Below are 20,024 nucleotides of genomic sequence, written 5' to 3' on the forward strand. Positions count from 1 at the left end.
AGTTACAGTGAAGGGAAATCTTAACGCTACAGCATACAATGACGTTCTAGACGATTCTGTGCTTCCAACTTTGTGGCAACAGTTTGGGGAAGGCCCTTTCCTGTTTCAGCATGACAATGCCCCATGCAAAAAGCAAGGTCCATACAGAAATGGTTTGTCGAGATCGGTGTGGAAGAACTTGACCTGCCTGTACAGAGCCCTGACCTCAACCCCATCGAACACCTTTGGGATGAATTGGAACGCCGACTGCGAGTCAGGCCTAATCGCCCAACATCAGTGCCTCGACCTCACTAATGCTCTTGTGGCTGAATGGAAGCAAGTCCCAGCAGCAATGTTCCAACATCTAGTGGAAAGCCTTCCCAGAAGAGTGGAGGCTGTTATAGCAGCAATGTTCCTACATCTAGTGGAAAGCCTTCCCAGAAGAGTGGAGGCTGTTATAGCAGCAATGTTCCAACATCTAGTGGAAAGCCTTCCCAGAAGAGTGGAGGCTGTTATAGCAGCAATGTTCCAACATCTAGTGGAAAGCCTTCCCAGAAGAGTGGAGGCTGTTATAGCAGCAATGTTCCTACATCTAGTGGAAAGCCTTCCCAGAAGAGTGGAGGCTGTTATAGCAGCAATGTTCCAACATCTAGTGGAAAGCCTTCCCAGAAGAGTGGAGGCTGTTATAGCAGTAATGTTCCAACATCTAGTGGAAAGCCTTCCCAGAAGAGTGGAGGCTGTTATAGCAGCAATGTTCCAACATCTAGTGGAAAGCCTTCCCAGAAGAGTGGAGGCTGTTATAGCAGCAATGTTCCAACATCTAGTGGAAAGCCTTCCCAGAAGAGTGGAGGCTGTTATAGCAGTAATGTTCCAACATCTAGTGGAAAGCCTTCCCAGAAGAGTAGAGGCTGTTATAGCAACAAAGGAGGGGGAACCAACTCCACATTAATGCCCGTGATGTTGGAATGAGATGTTCGACGAGGAGATGTCCACATACTTTTGGCCATGCAGTGTACATTTCAACTAACATGAATGAAATCCCGCTTACTCAGACCCACATGTTCCCCCAATATCCACACCATAATGTTGTTTCTAATGCTTGTAAGACTCTATGTTTCTGTCTGTAGCCAGATTTCTTTCAACATTTAAATAATAAAGCATTTTATTTTTCCATTCTCTTAATAACAACGTTGAGCTATCATTTGACTTCCAGTATTTAAGCGTCTGCAATATAAGAGACGGATATAATATCGTCCAATCCATCGGGTATCTCACCGCACCCTCATATGCCAAGTCTTGAAATATGCAGATGGACACATTAAAAGTAAACTTACCATCGTAAAACTTCTGACAGCCATCTTTCTAACTCTGCCCATAACTATTGGAATTTATAGCACTCCCAGAAGGCATCAATTATTGACTCACTGTTAGTACACTTGAGGCATTAATCTGCCATTGTGCTGTAGAATTTCGTCTCTTGTATAATAAATTATATATATTAATTTATACTGGATTAAGTATAGATTTTCATTAACTGTGTAGTATTTTCATTCGTTATATTCCAACACTTCATCTTGTGCCAATATCAGTTATTTTTTAAGTCTTGGATCCAATTTATATTTTATAGTTTATCTTTTCTTCTAAGAGATTGTCAGTTGGGAAGGCTCTCTGCGGATTTTCTACATTTTAACTATGATATGACTATCTTTTTATGACTAAAATAGGATTCCCTCAATATTTCTCCGATGTCCAAAAGCTTTCACGTGAACATTTTGTCATCTAAATTTATTGTAAATCATTATTTATTTAGTTTCATTTTCTTTTTGTAAAATATATATTTTTGTACTTTTACAAAAAAATGTCACCCCAATTTCGTGATATCCAATTGGTAGTTACAGTCTGGTCTCATCGCTGCAACTCCCGTACGGACTCGGGAGAGGTCGAAGGTCGAGAGCCATGCGTCCTCTGAAACACGACCCTGCCAAGCCGCACTACTTCTTGACACACTGCCCGCTTAACCCGGAAGCCAGCCGCACCAATGTATCGGAGGAAACACCATACAACTGGCGACCGAAGTCAGCTTGCAGGCGCCCGGCCGAAGTTGAATATATTTGAAAATGTCTACATTGGTCAGTCCAAAATGGCTTTTTTGAATTCTGTCATGGAAATGTTTTTATTTCCTATTACCAGTAATTTATTTATGATTTCTATGCTTTTTAGTTTTCCATGTTGACCAATTTATCAGTGAATTCTGAAAAACTATTCAAGGGTCCAATAGGGGTTTAGGATTTAGGGGATGATATTGGTTCTCTAGAATCCATTTCATGTTCTTCTATACTGGTATAGCGTTCTTAACTATGAAGTTGTTTATGTTTTTAGCTTAATCTTTCTATATGATTATTATTATTATTTTCTCCCCAATATCGTGATATCCAATTACGTTCTTGTCTCATCCCTTCAACTCCCCAACGGGCTCGGGAGAGGCGAAGGTCGAGTCATACGTCCTCCAAAAACATGACCCGCCAAACCGCGCTTCTTAACACCCACCTCGCTAAACCCGGAAGCCGGCTGCACCAATGTGTCGGAAGAGAACACTGTTCAACTGACGACCGTGGTCAGCCTGCAGTTTCAGGGTTCGCCACAAGGAGTGGCTAGAGTGCGATGAGCCAAGTAAAGCCACGCCCCCCATTTTAGCCTATTCAAAGAGACCGCATTTCAAAGGAAACAATAACTTATTAAGATCAGGTGTGGATAATTAGTTTGGCCAACAGACCTGAACACACATAACAAGATGGAAGATAGTTTTGTTGATGCTGAGAATGGAATGTATCCATTTTTAGATAACATTCTTAGAACGTTCTCTGAACGTTACCAAAGTTTTGTTGTGTTTTAAAAAAATATATTTTTATATAACTTTTTTTTTTAACGTTCTCTGAACAATTTGAGAACATGACTTTTAAATAGAACCATGAGAAAAAACATGAAGGAAACGTTATGCTGAAGTATTGAAAATCACAAAGAAGAACGTTGTTTCTTAACGTTCTTGAAACAATTCGAGAACATTACTTTAATCCTTTAAATCTAATTAGCATGATACAAAATCCCCATCAAAATCTGTCTGTTTAAGCTAGAGATAGATATCTGTTTGTTTGCATGGGCTGTGTCTCAATCCACCTCATCCTCCTATGTCGGCCTTCCGCATCTGTGGTGGAAGGTGGCAGAGCTAAAGCGGTGTTTGTCAGACCAGGAGACATCCCCAAAAAAATCGGTCTTCTCTCAAATGTCTGTAGCATCCAAACCGTTTGGGCTAGAAACTATTATGGAAAGATGAGACTCTCACAAACACGTCATGTTTTGCTGTAGGACTCCCACAGGCCTCACAAAGCTCATCTGAAGGTCCCCCGCTTCCAGTTTAAAAAATGTATGGAAGTACAGTACCAGTCAAAAGTTTGGACACCTACTCAATCCAGGTTTTATCTTTATTTTGACTATTTTCTACATTGTAGAATAATAGTGAAGACATCAAAACTATGAAATAACACATATGGAATCATGTAGTAACCAACAAAGTGTTAAACAAATTCAAATATACATTATATTTGAGATTCTTCAAAGTAGCCACCCTTTGCCTTGATGACAGCTTTGCACACTCTTGGCATTCTCTCAACCAGCTTCATTAGGTAGTCACCTGGAATGCATTTCAATGAACTGGTGTGCCTTGTTAAAAGTTCATTTGTGGAATTTCTTTCCTTCTTAATGCGTTTGAGCCAATCAGTTGTGTTGTGACATGGTAGGGGGGGTATACAGAAGATAGCCCTATTTGGTAAAAGACCAAGTCCATATTATGGTAAGAACAGCTCAAATAAGCAAAGAGAAACGACAGTCCATCATTACTTTAAGACATGAAGGTCAGTCAATGAGGAAAATGTCAAGAACTTTGAAAGTTTCTTCAAGTGCAGTCCCAAAAACCATCAAGATTTATGATGAAACTGGCTCTCATGAGGACCGCCACAGGAAAGGAAGACACAGAGTTACCTCTGCTGCAGAGGATAGGTTCATTAGAGTTACCAGCCTCAGAAATTGCGGCCAAAATAAATGCTTCACTGAGTTCAAGTAACAGACACATCAACAGTTCAGAGGAGACTGTGTGAATCAGGCCTTCATGGTCGAATTGCTGCAAAGAAACCACTACTAAAGGACACCAATAAAATAAGAGACTTGCTTGGGCCAAGAAACACGAGTAATGGACATTAGACCGGTGGAATTTATTTAGAATTCAAGGCACACTTAACCAGCATGGCTACCACAGCATTCTGCAGCGATACGCCATCCCATCTGGTTTGGGCTTGGTGGGACTATCATTTGTTTTTCAACAGGACAATGACCCAACACACCTCCAGGGTGTGTAAGGGATATTTGACCAATGAGAGTGATGGAGTGCTTCATCAGATGACCTGGCCTCCACAATCACCCTTCCTCAACCCAATTGAGATGGTTTGGGATGAGTTGGACCGCAGAGTGATGGAAAAACAGCCAACAAGTGCTCAGCATATGTGGGAACTCCTTCAAGACTGTTGGAAACAGATTCCAGGTGAAGCTGGTTGAGAGAATGCCAAGAGTGTGCAAAGATGTCATCAAGGCAAAGGGTGGCTATTTGAAGAATCTCAAATATAAAATAGAACAACCTATGGTTATTTTGTATACAACTTTACCACAACTTTCTGGGAATGATGCAGGATGTGGAACATTCTAAGCACATTTTAAGGAACTTGACAAAAAAGAAAAAGTTATTTTCTTGGTATTGAATTACTTTAACAGAACGTTTCCTAAAAGTTCAAGACATGGTTACATTTTATTTCAGTTTTGGTAAGAACATTCTCCAACTGGTTTGACATTGGGAATTGTCTCAAACTGTTCAGAGAACCTTGAGAAACAATGTTCTTCTGTGGAAATGTCAGTACCTCAGCATACTGTTTCCTACAGGTTTCCTAATGTTATAAGAAACATATGGTTCTCAGAATGTTATGTGCTAGCTGGGTTATTTCTATATGTGTCTCCATGTCTCTTTGACCCTCTCTCTCCCTCTCTCTCTATGTCTCCATGTCTCTTTGACCCTCTCTCTCCCTCTCTCTCTATGTCTCCATGTCTCTTTGACCCTCTCTCTATGTCTCCATGTCTCTTTGACCCTCTCTCTCTGTCTCCATGTCTCCTTGACCCTCTCTCTATGTCTCCATGTCTCTTTGACCCTCTCTCTCCCTCTCTCTATGTCTCCATGTCTCTTTGACCCTCTCTCTCCCTCTCTCTATGTCTCCATGTCTCTTTGACCCTCTCTCTCCCTCTCTCTATGTCTCCATGTCTCTTTGACCCTCTCCCTCTTTCTATGTCTCCATGTCTCTTTGACCCTCTCTCTCCCTCTCTCTATGTCTCCATGTCTCTTTGACCCTCTCTCTATGTCTCCATGTCTCTTTGACCCTCTCTCTCCCTCTCTCTATGTCTCCATGTCTCTTTGACCCTCTCTCTCCCTCTCTCTATGTCTCCATGTCTCTTTGACCCTCTCTCTATGTCTCCATGTCTCTTTGACCCTCTCTCTCCCTCTCTCTATGTCTCCATGTCTCTTTGACCCTCTCTCTATGTCTCCATGTCTCTTTGACCCTCTCCCTCTTTCTCTCCCTCTCTCTCTCTCTCTCTGTTACTCCCCTCCCCTCTCCCTCTTTCTGTCTCTCCCTCCCCAGGCGTGGAGCATCACGTATGTTAGCTGGCTGACGTTTGTGTTCCTGATGTGGTCGTGTATGTTGTGGATGGTGAGGGACCGTCGTCGTTACACCATGCTAACCTCTCCCTTCATGGTGCTCTATGGGAACCTGCTCATTGTGCTGCAGTACATTTGGAGCTTTGAGCTGCTGGAGCCCGTACCTGGACTCTTCCTCAAGATGGACGTGCCTTTCAGGCAACTGGGTTCCAAGGTAAACTGGTAGAGAGAGAACTGGTAGAGACAGAACTGTACTGAGTAAACTGGTAGAGAGAGAACTGTACTGAGTAAACTGGTAGAGAGAGAACTGTACTGAGTAAACTGGTAGAGAGAGAACTGTACTGAGTAAACTGGTAGAGAGAGAACTGTACTGAGTAAACTGGTAGAGAGAGAACTGTACTGAGTAAACTGGTAGAGAGAGAACTGTACTGAGTAAACTGGTAGAGAGAGAACTGTACTGAGTAAACTGGTAGAGAGAGAACTGTACTGAGTAAACTGGTAGAGAGAGAACTGTACTGAGTAAACTGGTAGAGAGAGAACTGTACTGAGTAAACTGGTAGAGAGAGAACTGTACTGAGTAAACTGGTATGTCTAACTGCTGAGGATGTGAAACTGCTGCCATCTTGGATCAATCAGGTCTCTTTCTAAAATAACATTTATGTGGCAGTCTCTCTTGATTCCATTTTATCTCAGTGCTGTTGTCTGTACTTCCTGTGTCTGTAATGATGTCTGTTGTCTGTACTTCCTTTGTCTGTAATGTTATCTGTTGTCTGTACTTCCTGTGTCAGTAATGATCTCTGTTGTGTGTACTTCCTGTGTCTGTAATGATCTCTGTTGTGTGTACTTCCTGTGTCTGTAATGATGTCTGCTGTCCGTACTTCCTGTGTCTGTAATGATGTCTCTTGTCTGTACTTCCTGTGTCTGTAATGATTTCTGTTGTCTGTACTTCCTGTGTCTGTTAAAGATGTCTGTTGTCTGTACTTCCTGTGTCAGTAATGATGTCTGTTGTCTGTACTTCCTGTGTCTGTTAAAGATGTCTGTTGTGTGTACTTCCTGTGTCAGTAATGATGTATGTTGTCTGTACTTCCTGTGTCTGTTAAAGATGTCTGTTGTGTGTACTTCCTGTGTCAGTAATGATGTATGTTGTCTGTCTTTAGATCCTATGCCTGTTGAGCTTTTGGCTGTTGCTGATACAGACTCTGACAGAGAGACAGGAGGAGCAGAGAGAGGAGGCTGCTGTACTCACTGACGTACGTGTGGATAACCAACCCAAGAAGAAGAAGAAAGGTCAGAACTAATGTCACAGCTGCTCAACAACATACTGTTTTTATCATGTGTGGCCGACTGGGTTCGAACCCAAAGACTGTGTTAGCCAGCTGACCTAAAGGGTCAGAACTAATATCACAGCCCGTCAATAATACACAATGTTTTATCATGTGTGGCCGACTGGGTTCAAACCTGGGTTTCCTGCATGCCACAAAATTGTGTTAGCCCGCTGAGCTGAAGCCTAGGCATTAGCTCAGGGAGCTAACACAAGTCTTCAGGTCTCAGGCAGCGTTATCACAGGAATGACATTACAGCAAATGCTACAATATCCTGTTATCTACGCTGCAATCATTTACATACAATATCCTGTTATCTACGCTGCAATCATTTACATACAATATCCTGTTATCTACGCTGCAATCATTTACATACAATATCCTGTTATCTACGCTGCAATCATTTACATACAATATCCTGTTATCTACGCTGCAATCATTTACATACAATATCCTATTATCCACTCTGCAATCATTTACATACAATATCCTATTATCCACTCTGCAATCATTTACATACAATATCCTGTTATCTACGCTGCAATCATTTACATACAATATCCTATTATCCACTCTGCAATCATTTACATACAATATCCTGTTATCCACTCTGCAATCATTTACATACAATATCCTGTTATCTACGCTGCAATCATTTACATACAATATCCTATTATCCACTCTGCAATCATTTACATACAATATCCTGTTATCTACAGTCGTGGCCAAAAGTTTTGAGAATGATACGAATATTAATTTTCACAAAGTCTGATGCCTCAGTTTGTATGATGGCGATTTGCATATACTCCAGAATGTTATGAAGAGTGATCAGATGAATTGCAAAGTCCCTCTTTGCCATACAAATGAACTGAATCCCCCAAAAACATTTCCACTGCATTTCAGCCCTGCCACAAAAGGACCAGATGACATCATGTCAGTGATTCTCTCGTTAATACAGGTGTGAGTGTTGACGAGGACAAGGCTGGAGATCACTCTGTCATGCTGATTGAGTTTGAATAACAGACTGGAAGCTTCAAAAGGAGGGTGGTGCTTGGAATCATTGTTCTTCCTCTGTCAACCATGGTTACCTGCAAGGAAACACGTGCCATCATCATTGCTTTGCACAAAAATGGCTTCACAGGCAAGGATATAAGATTGCACCTAAATCAACCATTTATCGGATCATCAAGAACTTCAAGGAGAGCGGTTCAATTGTTGTGAAGAAGGCTTCAGGGCGCCCAAGAAAGTCCAGCAAGCGCCAGGACCGTCTCCTAAAGTTGATTCAGGATCGGGGCACCACCAGTACAGAGCTTGCTCAGGAATGGCAGCAGGCAGGTGTGAGTGCATCTGCACGCACAGTGAGGCGAAGACTTTTGGAGGATGGCCTGGTGTCAAGAAGGGCAGCAAAGAAGCCACTTCTCTCCAGGAAAAACATCAGGGACAGACTGATATTCTGCAAATGGTACAGGGATTGGACTGCTGAGGACTGGGGTAAAGTCATTCTCTCTGATGAATCCCCTTTCTGATTGTTTGGGGCAGCCGGAAAAAAGCTTGTCCGGAGAAGACAAGGTGAGCGCTACCATCAGTCCTGTGTCATGCCAACAGTAAAGCATCCTGAGACCATTCATGTGTGGGGTTGCTTCTCAGCCAAGGGAGTGGGCTCACTCACAATTTTGCCTAAGAACACAGCCATGAATAAAGAATGGTACCAACACATCCTCTGAGAGCAACTTCTCCCAACCATCCAGGAACAGTTTGGGGACGAACAATGCAGCATGATGGAGCACCTTGCCATAAGGCAAAAGTGATAACTAAGTGGCTCGGGGAACAAAACATCGATATTTTGGGTCCATGGCCAGGAAACTCCCCAGATCTTAATCCCATTGAGAACTTGTGGTCAATCCTCAAGAGGCGGATGGACAAACAAAAACCCACAAATTCTGACATACTCCAAGCATTGATTATGCAAGAATGGGCTGCCATCAGACAGGATGTGGCCCAGAAGTTAATTGACAGCATGCCAGGGCGGATTGCAGAGGTCTTGAAAAAGAAGGGTCAACACTGTAAATATTGACTCTTTGCATCAACTTCATGTAATTGTCAATAAAAGCCTTTGACACTTATGAAATGCTTGTAATTATACTTCAGTATTCCATAGTAACATCTGACAAAAATATCTAAAGACACTGAAGCAGCAAACTTTGTGGAAATTAATATTTGTGTCATTCTCAAAGCTTTTGGCCACCAATGTACACTATAGAGACACTATATACACTATACACTACTGCAATGATTTACATAGAATATCCTCTTGTCCACACTGCTATCATTATCCACACTGCTATCATTTACATCCTGTTGTCCACGCTGCTATCATTATCCACGCTGCTATCATTATCCACGCTGCTATCATTATCCACACTGCTATCATTTACATCCTGTTATCCACGCTGCTATCATTATCCACACTGCTATCATTATCCACACTGCTATCATTTATATAATGTTGTCCACGCTGCTATCATTATCCACACTGCTATCATTATCCACGCTGCTATCATTATCCACGCTGCTATCATTATCCACGCTGCTATCATTATCCACGCTGCTATCATTATCCACGCTGCTATCATTATCCACGCTGCTATCATTATCCACGCTGCTATCATTATCCACGCTGCTATCATTATCCACGCTGCTATCATTATCCACGCTGCTATCATTATCCACGCTGCTATCATTATCCACGCTGCTATCATTATCCACGCTGCTATCATTATCCACGCTGCTATCATTATCCACGCTGCTATCATTATCCACACTGCTATCATTATCCACGCTGCTATCATTATCCACGCTGCTATCATTATCCACGCTGCTATCATTATCCACGCTGCTATCATTATCCACGCTGCTATCATTATCCACACTGCTATCATTATCCACGCTGCTATCATTATCCACACTGCTATCATTATCCACACTGCTATCATTATCCACACTGCTATCATTATCCACGCTGCTATCATTTACATCCTGTTATCCACACTGCTATCATTATCCACACTGCTATCATTATCCACGCTGCTATCATTATCCACACTGCTATCATTATCCACACTGCTATCATTTACATCCTGTTATCCACACTGCTATCATTTACGTACAATTCATCATGTAGGACCACTTACTCAGTATCTCCTGTCTGTTACCTTGTTTATAGAGGAAGAGGAGGATGAGGAAGGATGGGAGCAGGACATCATGCAGGTTCTGGGGAACATGGTGATGGAGATGCTGGTGAAATACTGGATTTATATCTGTGGAGGAATGTTCTTCTTCGTCAGCTTCGAGGGACGCATGGTCATGTACAAGATCATCTACATGATGCTCCTCCTCTTCTGTGTGGCGCTCTATCAGGTACACACACACACACACACACACACACACACACACACACACACACACACACCACACACACACACACACAGACACACACACACACACACACACACACACACACACACACACAGATACACACACAGATACACACACACACACACACACACACACACACACACACACACACACACACACACACACACACACACACACACACACACACACACACACACACACACACACACACACACAAACCCTTTTGCAATGATGTTAGCACAGCTGAAAACTGTTGAAGCAATAAAACTGTCCTTCTTTAGACTAGTTGAGTATCTGGAGCATCAGCATTTGTGGGTTCGATTACAGGCTCAAAATGGACAGAAACAAAGAACTTTCTTCTGAAATTCGTCAGTCTATTCTTGTTCTGAGAAATGAAGGTTATTCCATTACGTACACACAGGATGTTACACGTGTTTATATACAGAACACACAGGATGTTACACGTGTTATATACAGTACACACAGGATGTTACACGTGTTATATACAGAACACACAGGATGTTACACGTGTTATATACAGAACACACAGGATGTTACACGTGTTTTATACAGTACACACAGGATGTTACACGTGTTTTATACAGTACACACAGGATGTTACATGTGTTATATACAGTACACACAGGATGTTACACGTGTTATATAGAGTACACACAGGATGTTACACGTGTTAATCCCTCAATGATCTGGGAAAACAACACAGAAAAACATTTAAACCAATCTGTCTGTCTGTCTGTCTGTCTGTCTGTCTGTCTGTCTGTCTGTCTGTCTGTCTGTCTGTCTGTCTGTCTGTATTGTCTCCAGGTGCACTATGAGTATTGGAGGAGAATCCTGAAATACTTCTGGATGTCTGTGGTGGTCTACACTATGCTGGTCCTCGTCCTGGTCTACACCTTCCAGTTTGAGACCTCCCTTCCCTTCTGGTCTAACATGACTGGCCTGAGTAAAGAGAAGTGAGTCCTGACCCCTGACCCCTAACCCCTGACCCTCCCTACCCTTCTGGTCTAACATGACTGGCCTGAGTAAAGAGAAGTGAGTCCTGACCCCTGACCCCTAACCCCTGACCCTCCCTACCCTTCTGGTCTAACATGACTGGCCTGAGTAAAGAGAAGTGAGTCCTGACCCCTGACCCCTAACCCCTGACCCTCCCTACCCTTCTGGTCTAACATGACTGGCCTGAGTAAAGAGAAGTGAGTCCTGACCCCTGACCCCTAACCCCTGACCCTCCCTACCCTTCTGGTCTAACATGACTGGCCTGAGTAAAGAGAAGTGAGTCCTGACCCCTGACCCCTAACCCCTGACCCTCCCTACCCTTCTGGTCTAACATGACTGGCCTGAGTAAAAAGAAGTGAGTCCTGACCCCTGACCCCTAACCCCTGACCCTCCCTACCCTTCTGGTCTAACATGACTGGCCTGAGTAAAAAGAAGTGAGTCCTGACCCCTGACCCCTAACCCCTGACCCTCCCTACCCTTCTGGTCTAACATGACTGGCCTGAGTAAAGAGAAGTGAGTCCTGACCCCTGACCCCTAACCCCTGACCCTCCCTACCCTTCTGGTCTAACATGACTGGCCTGAGTAAAAAGAAGTGAGTCCTGACCCCTGACCCCTAACCCCTGACCCTCCCTACCCTTCAGGTCTAACATGACTGGCCTGAGTAAAAAGAAGTGAGTCCTGACCCCTGACCCCTAACCCCTGACCCTCCCTACCCTTCTGGTCTAACATGACTGGCCTGAGTAAAAAGAAGTGAGTCCTAACCCTGAACCCTGAACCCTGACCCTGACCCTGACCCCTAACCCTAAAGTTCACAAAATAGCTAAAGAGAATATTTTCAATGCTCAGACACCTACATTTCTCTGTACATTTAGTCCTGCATTAGTGAGAGATGTGATGTGGTCTGTCTCTCCCCCCTCTCCTCTCTCTCCTCCTCTCTCCCCTCCTCTCTCTCCAGACTGAAGGACCTGGGGTTGAGATGTGATGTATGATTTGGTCTGTCTCTCTCTCTCTCCCCCCTCTCCTCCTCTCTCCCCCCTCTCCTCCTCTCTCCCCCCTCTCCTCTTCCTCTCCCCCCTCTCCTCCTCTCTCCCCCCTCTCCTCCATCTCCTCCCCTCTCCCCCCTCTCCTCCTCTCTCCCCCCTCTCTCCCCCCTCTCCTCCTCTCTCTCCCCTCCTCCTCTCTCCCCCCTCTCCTCCTCTCTCCCCCCTCTCCTCTCTCTCCTCCTCTCTCTCCTCCTCTCTCTCCAGACTGAAGGACCTGGGGTTGAGATGTGATGTATGATGTGGTCTGTCTCTCTCTCTCCTCCTCTCTCTCCCCCCTCTCCTCCTCTCTCTCCCCCCTCTCCTCCTCTCTCTCCTCCTCTCTCTCCAGACTGAAGGACCTGGGGCTAGAACGGTTCTCTGTATCGATGCTCTTCACACGTATCTTCATCCCCACCTCCTTCCTCCTGGTGTGTATCCTCCACCTTCACTACTTCCACGACCGCTTCCTCCTGCTCACTGACCTGAAGGCTGTGGCCCAAAAACAGGACAGCGCCATCTACAGGTGAGACAGACCAAGGGGCTTTGAACCATGTGTTACGTTAGCCCACTGAGCTAAAGCCTAGGCATTAGTTTGGGGGAGCTAACATGAGTTTCAGCACCATCTACAGATGAGCTGACTGGGGGTTGAGCCCTGCTACTGCTCTAGACTGTGTTAACCCACTGAGCTAAAGCCTAGGCATTAGTTTGGGGGAGCTAACATGAGTTTCAGCACCATCTACAGATGAGCTGACTGGGGGTTGAGCCCTGCTACTGCTCTAGACTGTGTTAACCCACTGAGCTAAAGCCTAGGCATTAGTTTGGGGGAGATAACATGAGTTTGTGGCAGAATCTAAAGGTGAGTTGGGTGACTGGCTCTGAAGCCAGCGATGGTCCAACTCATTTTGACATGTTTATGGGATTAATTTGGTGGTCTGGGGTTCTGATATCACACTGTCATTATAACTACCTCATTTGGGGGTTTCTTTCACACTGAGAAACAGTAGTGGTCTGTGGTGGTGGTCTGTGGTGGTCTGTGTGGTGGTCTGTGTGGTGGTCTGTGGTGGTGGTCTGTGTGGCGGCTTTCCCTGTGGCTCAGTTGGTAGAGCATGGTGTGTGCAACGCCAAGGTTGTGGGTTCGATTCCCACGGGGGGCCAGTACAAAAAAATGCATGAAATGCAGAGGTGGTCTGTGTGGGGGTCTGTGTGGGGGTCTGTGTGGGGGTCTGTGACCCTACTTGATGATCATCCTGCCTCTTTTCTGCTTCTCTTGTCGTTGTAATCTGCTGCCATCTGTCATCTCTCCATTCCTTCCTCTCCTCATACAGTCATGCTAAAGTCAATGGCCGTGTGTATCTGATCATGAATAGGTGGGTAACTGCCTGCTTTCTGTTCCCTCCCTCGTTCCCTCTCTCCCTCATCATCCTTCCCTCCCTCATCATCCTTCCCTCCCTCCCACCTTCCCTCCCTCCCACGTTCCCTCCCTCCATCATCCTTCCCTCCCTCCCACGTTCCCTCCCTCCCTCCATCATCCTTCCCTCCCTCCCACGTTCCCTCCCTCCCTCCATCATCCCTCCCTCCCTCCTACGTCCCCTCCCTCCATCATCCTTCCCTCCCTCCCACGTTCCCTCCCTCCCTCCTACGTTCCCTCCCTCCCTCATCCTTCCCTCCCTCCCTCCCACGTTCCCTCCCTCTCTCCCACGTTCCCTCCCTCCCTCCCACGTACCCTCCCTCTCTCCCATGTTCCCTCCCTCCCACGTTCTCTCCCTCCATCCTCATCCCCACCATTAGTTTGATTTACCTTCTTCTTCCTCAGTCAACTTCTCCTCTCCATCATCTCTTCTTCTCTCATCCTCTATACCTCCAGTCCCCCTAGCATCTGAATAGCCCTGTCCTACAGCCCTTCCCTCTGAAACGGTTTGCTCCTACAGCCCTGTCTTTCCCTGCCCTGGTACCTACCTTCCCTCTGAAATGGAAAAGCCAACCTACTCTCCTGAAAAACCACTGTTAACCTCCAAGCCAATCTACTCTCCTGAAAAACCACTGTTAACCTCGAAGCAAGTTCTGCAGCTGCACCATTGAGAGCATCTTGACTGGCTGCATCACCGCTTGGTATGGCAATTATACCGCCCTTGACCGCAAAGCGCCCTGGTATTCTGGCCTTGTGGTTGTTAACCTGTTTTTCTCACATCGGCCATGGAGAGCGAGATAACACAGTCATCCGGAAAAACAGGAGCCCTCACGCAAGGCACAGTGTTATATTCCTCGAATCGAGCATAAAAGGCATTTAGCTCGTTTGGGAGTTCTGCGTCACTGGGCAGCTCACGGCCGGGTTTCCCTTTTGTAATCTGTTATCGTCTGAAAGCCATGACACATACGACGAGCGTCGGATTTCACCTTCCTTCTATATTGTTCTTTTTCCTGGTTGATGTGTCGGTGGTCATAACAGGCTTTCCGTGTCCCTGTCCCGTTCCATGTAAGTGGCAGCTCTAGCCTTTGATTACAGGCCACATCAACACTGAGCTAATGGTTTTTTGGTTGGGATACTTTCTTATAGTCACTGTGTGGGACGAAGTCGTCTATGCACTTATTTGATGAAGCCTGCGACCGATGTGGTTAACACCACAATGCTATTGGATGAATGGCGGAACATATCCCAGTTCTGTACTAGCAAAGCAGTCGTGTAGCCTCCCGATCACTTCTGTACTGAGCGCATCACTGGTACTTCCTGTTTGAGCGTTTGTTTGTAAACAGGAAGCAGGAGAATATGGAGTCATGGTCAGATTTGTCAAAGGGAGGACCAGGGAGGGCCTTGTATGTGTTTCTGTGGGTAGAATAAAAGTGGTCTTGACGTTTAGCGGCACAGTGGCGTAGGGAACGAGTCGTGTTGGTAAAAGTGAGGTAGAACGGTTTTAAGTCTCCCCTCGTTAAAGTCTCTGCGCCCACCAGAAACGCTGCTTCTGGGTGAGCGGTTTCTTGTTTTGTTTATCCTCAAAGTCAACCTACTTTCTTGGAAAAACACTGTTAACCTCTAACCAATCTACTCTCCTGAAAATGAGTATTAAAACACTCCAAAACTCACCCTTCCCTTGTAGCACGTTCCTCTTCAAAAACCAATCCTCTCCCTGAAACTGTTCCCCTGGTCTTCTGTGGCCAGAAGTAGGAACATGTAGCATGTTAGCATGAAGTAGCATGTTAGCACCAACCTAATGATCTCTAACCTACACTGAGTCTGTCAATCAACTGTTTGTTGACAATCTCTTTGCTTTCTCTCTCCGTCTCTCTCGCTCTCTCTCTTTGTTGATCTCTCTCTTTCTTTCTCTCTTTCTCTCTTTCTCTCTTTCTCTCTTTCTCTCTCTCTCTCTCCTGTGTTAATCGTTCTCTTTCTCTCTCTCTCTCTGTAACATTGTTGTTATCTGAGCAGCATCAAGGAAACATTTTTTCCTCCACAGAGCAAGTAAGTCTGAATCTCCAATGGGAAATGAAATGCTTGCCCTGACCTCTAGCCTCTGATCCTGTGACACATTGCCCGAGTCTGAGGGAGATCTTCTGTTTAGAGTTGCTTCCCAAGTGGCTCCCTATACTCTATTAGTGCACTGCTTTAGACCAGGGCCCACATAGTGCTCTGCTCAAACGTAGTGCAGTATGTCAGGAGTAGGGTGCCATTTCATGTGCAGCCCAGGTGTCTCCCTCTCTTCTCTCCTATTATCATTGATCTATATTGAGAGAAGAAGAAACTGAAGTATGTAAAACTGAGGACTTTTATTTTGAAGTATGCTAGGAATGTGCTTATTGCCTTATATTGAACACGATGCTGTTGAATTCTTCTCTGCTGTTAGTGGCCATATACGCACATGGCTGTTACTCCCATCCTAACATCTGCTTGATACTGTATGAGGGTCAGTTGTGTGTGTGTGTGTGTGTGTGTGTGTGTGTGTGTGTGTGTGTGTGTGTGTGTGTGTGTGTGTGTGTGTGTGTGTGTGTGTGTGTGTGTGTGTGTGTGTGTGTGTGTGTGTGTGTGTGTGTGTGTGTGTGTGTGTGTGTGTGTGTGTGTGTGTGTGTGCGTGCGTGTTGTGAATCTTAACACTGTCTCCCGCCCCAGATTGGTACACCAGGATGGAAGCCTGGTTGACATCACCATGCTCCAGTCTGGAGAAGGGGTGATACGGGTGGAGGACGAGAAGGAGGGAAACCTGATGAAGGATGGAGGGAGGAAGCAGAAAGGAGGACTCCGTCAGTCTATAGATCTGTGTCGGTCGTTCAATAAGTCTTTTGAGTCCAAATCCAGTGCAGGGCCAGGGAAGAGTGGCGATTGCAGTGTGGGAACTGGGCCAGAGCCCTCCACAGAACACACAACCTCAGGTATACAGAACATAGAACATAGAATATAGAATATAGAACAGACTACCTCAGGTACACAGAACACAGAACATATAATATAGAATATAGAACAGACTACCTCAGGTACATAGAATATAGAATATAGAACAGACTACCTCAGGTACATAGAATATAGAATATAGAACAGACTACCTCAGGTACATAGAATATAGAATATAGAACAGACTACCTCAGGAACACAGAACATAGAATATAGAATATAGAACAGACTACCTCAGGTACATAGAATATAGAACAGACTACCTCAGGTACACAGAACATAGAATATAGAATATAGAACAGACTACCTCAGGTACACAGAACATAGAATATAGAATATAGAACAGACTACCTCAGGTACACAGAACACAGAACATAGAATATAGAACAGACTACCTCAGGAACACAGAACATAGAATATAGAACAGACTACCTCAGGTACACAGAACATAGAATATAGAACAGACTACCTCAGGAACACAGAATATAGAATATAGAACAGACTACCTCAGGAACACAGAACATAGAATATAGAATATAGAACAGACTACCTCAGGAACACAGAACATAGAATATAGAACAGACTACCTCAGGAACACAGAATATAGAATATAGAATATAGAACAGACTACCTCAGGTACACAGAACATAGAATATAGAACAGACTAACCTCAGGTACACAGAATATAGAATATAGAATATAGAACAGACTACCTCAGGAACACAGAATATAGAATATAGAATATAGAACAGACTACCTCAGGAACACAGAACATAGAATATAGAACAGACTACCTCAGGAACACAGAACACAGAACATAGAATATAGAACAGACTACCTCAGGTACACAGAACATAGAATATAGAATATAGAACAGACTACCTCAGGTACACAGAACATAGAATATAGAACAGACTACCTCAGGTACACAGAACATAGAATATAGAATAGACTACCTCAGGAACACAGAACATAGAATATATAATATAGAACAGACTACCTCAGGAACACAGAACATAGAACATATAATATAGAACAGACTACCTCAGGAACACAGAATATAGAATATAGAACAGACTACCTCAGGTACACAGAACATAGAACATATAATATAGAACAGACTACCTCAGGAACACAGAACATATAATATAGAACAGACTACCTCAGGTACATAGAATATAGAACAGACTACCTCAGGTACATAGAATATAGAATATAGAACAGACTACCTCGGGTACACAGAACATAGAACATATAATATAGAACAGACTACCTCAGGAACACAGAACATAGAATATAGAACAGACTACCTCAGGAACACAGAATATAGAATATAGAATATAGAACAGACTACCTCAGGAACACAGAACATAGAATATAGAATATAGAATAGACTACCTCAGGAACACAGAACATAGAATATAGAACAGACTACCTCAGGAACACAGAACATAGAACATATAATATAGAACAGACTACCTCAGGAACACAGAACATAGAATATAGAATATAGAACAGACTACCTCAGGAACACAGAACATATAATATAGAACAGACTACCTCAGGAACACAGAACATAGAATATAGAACAGACTACCTCAGGAGCACAGAACATATAATATAGAACAGACTACCTCAGGAACACAGAACATAGAATATAGAACAGACTACCTCAGGTACACAGAACATAGAATATAGAATATAGAATAGACTACCTCAGGAACACAGAACATAGAATATAGAACAGACTACCTCAGGAACACAGAACATAGAACATATAATATAGAACAGACTACCTCAGGAACACAGAACATAGAATATAGAATATAGAACAGACTACCTCAGGAACACAGAACATATAATATAGAACAGACTACCTCAGGAACACAGAACATAGAATATAGAACAGACTACCTCAGGTACACAGAACACAGAACATAGAATATAGAACAGACTACCTCAGGTACACAGAACATAGAATATAGAATATAGAATAGACTACCTCAGGAACACAGAACATACTTTCTACCTTATGTTCTTTCTCATGCCATACATTTTGACCAGATTTTGCAGCTCTTGTTAAAGGTAGTCCACTATATGGGGGAATATGGGGTCATTTCTGATTAGCCTTCAGCCTTCAGCCTGGATTAGGTGTATTTTGAGACAGAGCCACTCTGTTCTGTTCAATATACACTGCTCAAAAAAATAAAGGGAACACTTAAACAACACAATGTAACTCCAAGTCAATCACACTTCTGTGAAATCAAACTGTCCACTTAGGAAGCAACACTGATTGACAATACATTTCACATGCTGTTGTGCAAATGGAATAGACAACAGGTGAAAATTATAGGCAATTAGCAAGACACCCCCAATAAAGGAGTGGTTCTGCAGGTGGGGACCACAGACCACTTCTCAGTTCCTATGCTTCCTGGCTGATGTTTTGGTCACTTTTGAATGCTGGCGGTGCTTTCACTCTAGTGGTAGCATGAGACGGAGTCTACAACCCACACAAGTGGCTCAGGTAGTGCAGCTCATCCAGGATGGCACATCAATGCGAGCTGTGGCAAGAAGGTTTGCTGTGTCTGTCAGCGTAGTGTCCAGAGCATGGAGGCGCTACCAGGAGACAGGCCAGTACATCAGGAGACGTGGAGGAGGCCGTAGGAGGGCAACAACCCAGCAGCAGGACCGCTACCTCCGCCTTTGTGCAAGGAGGAGCAGGAGGAGCACTGCCAGAGCCCTGCAAAATGACCTCCAGCAGGCCACAAATGTGCATGTGTCTGCTCAAACGGTCAGAAATAGACTCCATGAGGGTGGTATGAGGGCCCGACGTCCACAGGTGGGGGTTGTGCTTACAGCTCAACACCGTGCAGGACGTTTGGCATTTGCCAGAGAACACCAAGATTGGCAAATTCGCCACTGGCGCCCTGTGCTCTTCACAGATGAAAGCAGGTTCACACTGAGCACATCTGACAGACGTGACAGTGTCTGGAGACGCCGTGGAGAACGTTCTGCTGCCTGCAACATCCTCCAGCATGACCGGTTTGGCGGTGGGTCAGTCATGGTGTGGGGTGGCATTTCTTTGGGGGGCCGCACAGCCCTCCGTGTGCTCGCCAGAGGTAGCC

The 20,024-nt window shown here is 44.4% G+C and overlaps 1 protein-coding gene across 1 annotated transcript in view; it reads left to right on the top strand.

Annotated features, from left to right (window-relative positions):
* LOC106596600 (piezo-type mechanosensitive ion channel component 2) overlaps positions 1 to 20,024 on the top strand; it is a 138,152-nt gene that overhangs the window by 16,888 nt on the left and 101,240 nt on the right. Inside the window, exons 11-16 of the mRNA XM_082973020.1 lie at positions 5,712 to 5,942; positions 6,886 to 7,015; positions 10,280 to 10,467; positions 11,311 to 11,459; positions 12,871 to 13,044; positions 16,621 to 16,880. Of these exons, the coding sequence (XP_082829146.1) occupies positions 5,712 to 5,942; positions 6,886 to 7,015; positions 10,280 to 10,467; positions 11,311 to 11,459; positions 12,871 to 13,044; positions 16,621 to 16,880 (1,132 nt within the window). The remainder of the gene's footprint in view (positions 1 to 5,711; positions 5,943 to 6,885; positions 7,016 to 10,279; positions 10,468 to 11,310; positions 11,460 to 12,870; positions 13,045 to 16,620; positions 16,881 to 20,024) is intronic.

This window comes from Salmo salar, chromosome 03 (genome assembly GCF_965601325.2).
Source record: "Salmo salar chromosome 03, fSalSal1, whole genome shotgun sequence".
Classification (NCBI taxonomy): Eukaryota; Metazoa; Chordata; class Actinopteri; order Salmoniformes; family Salmonidae; genus Salmo; species Salmo salar.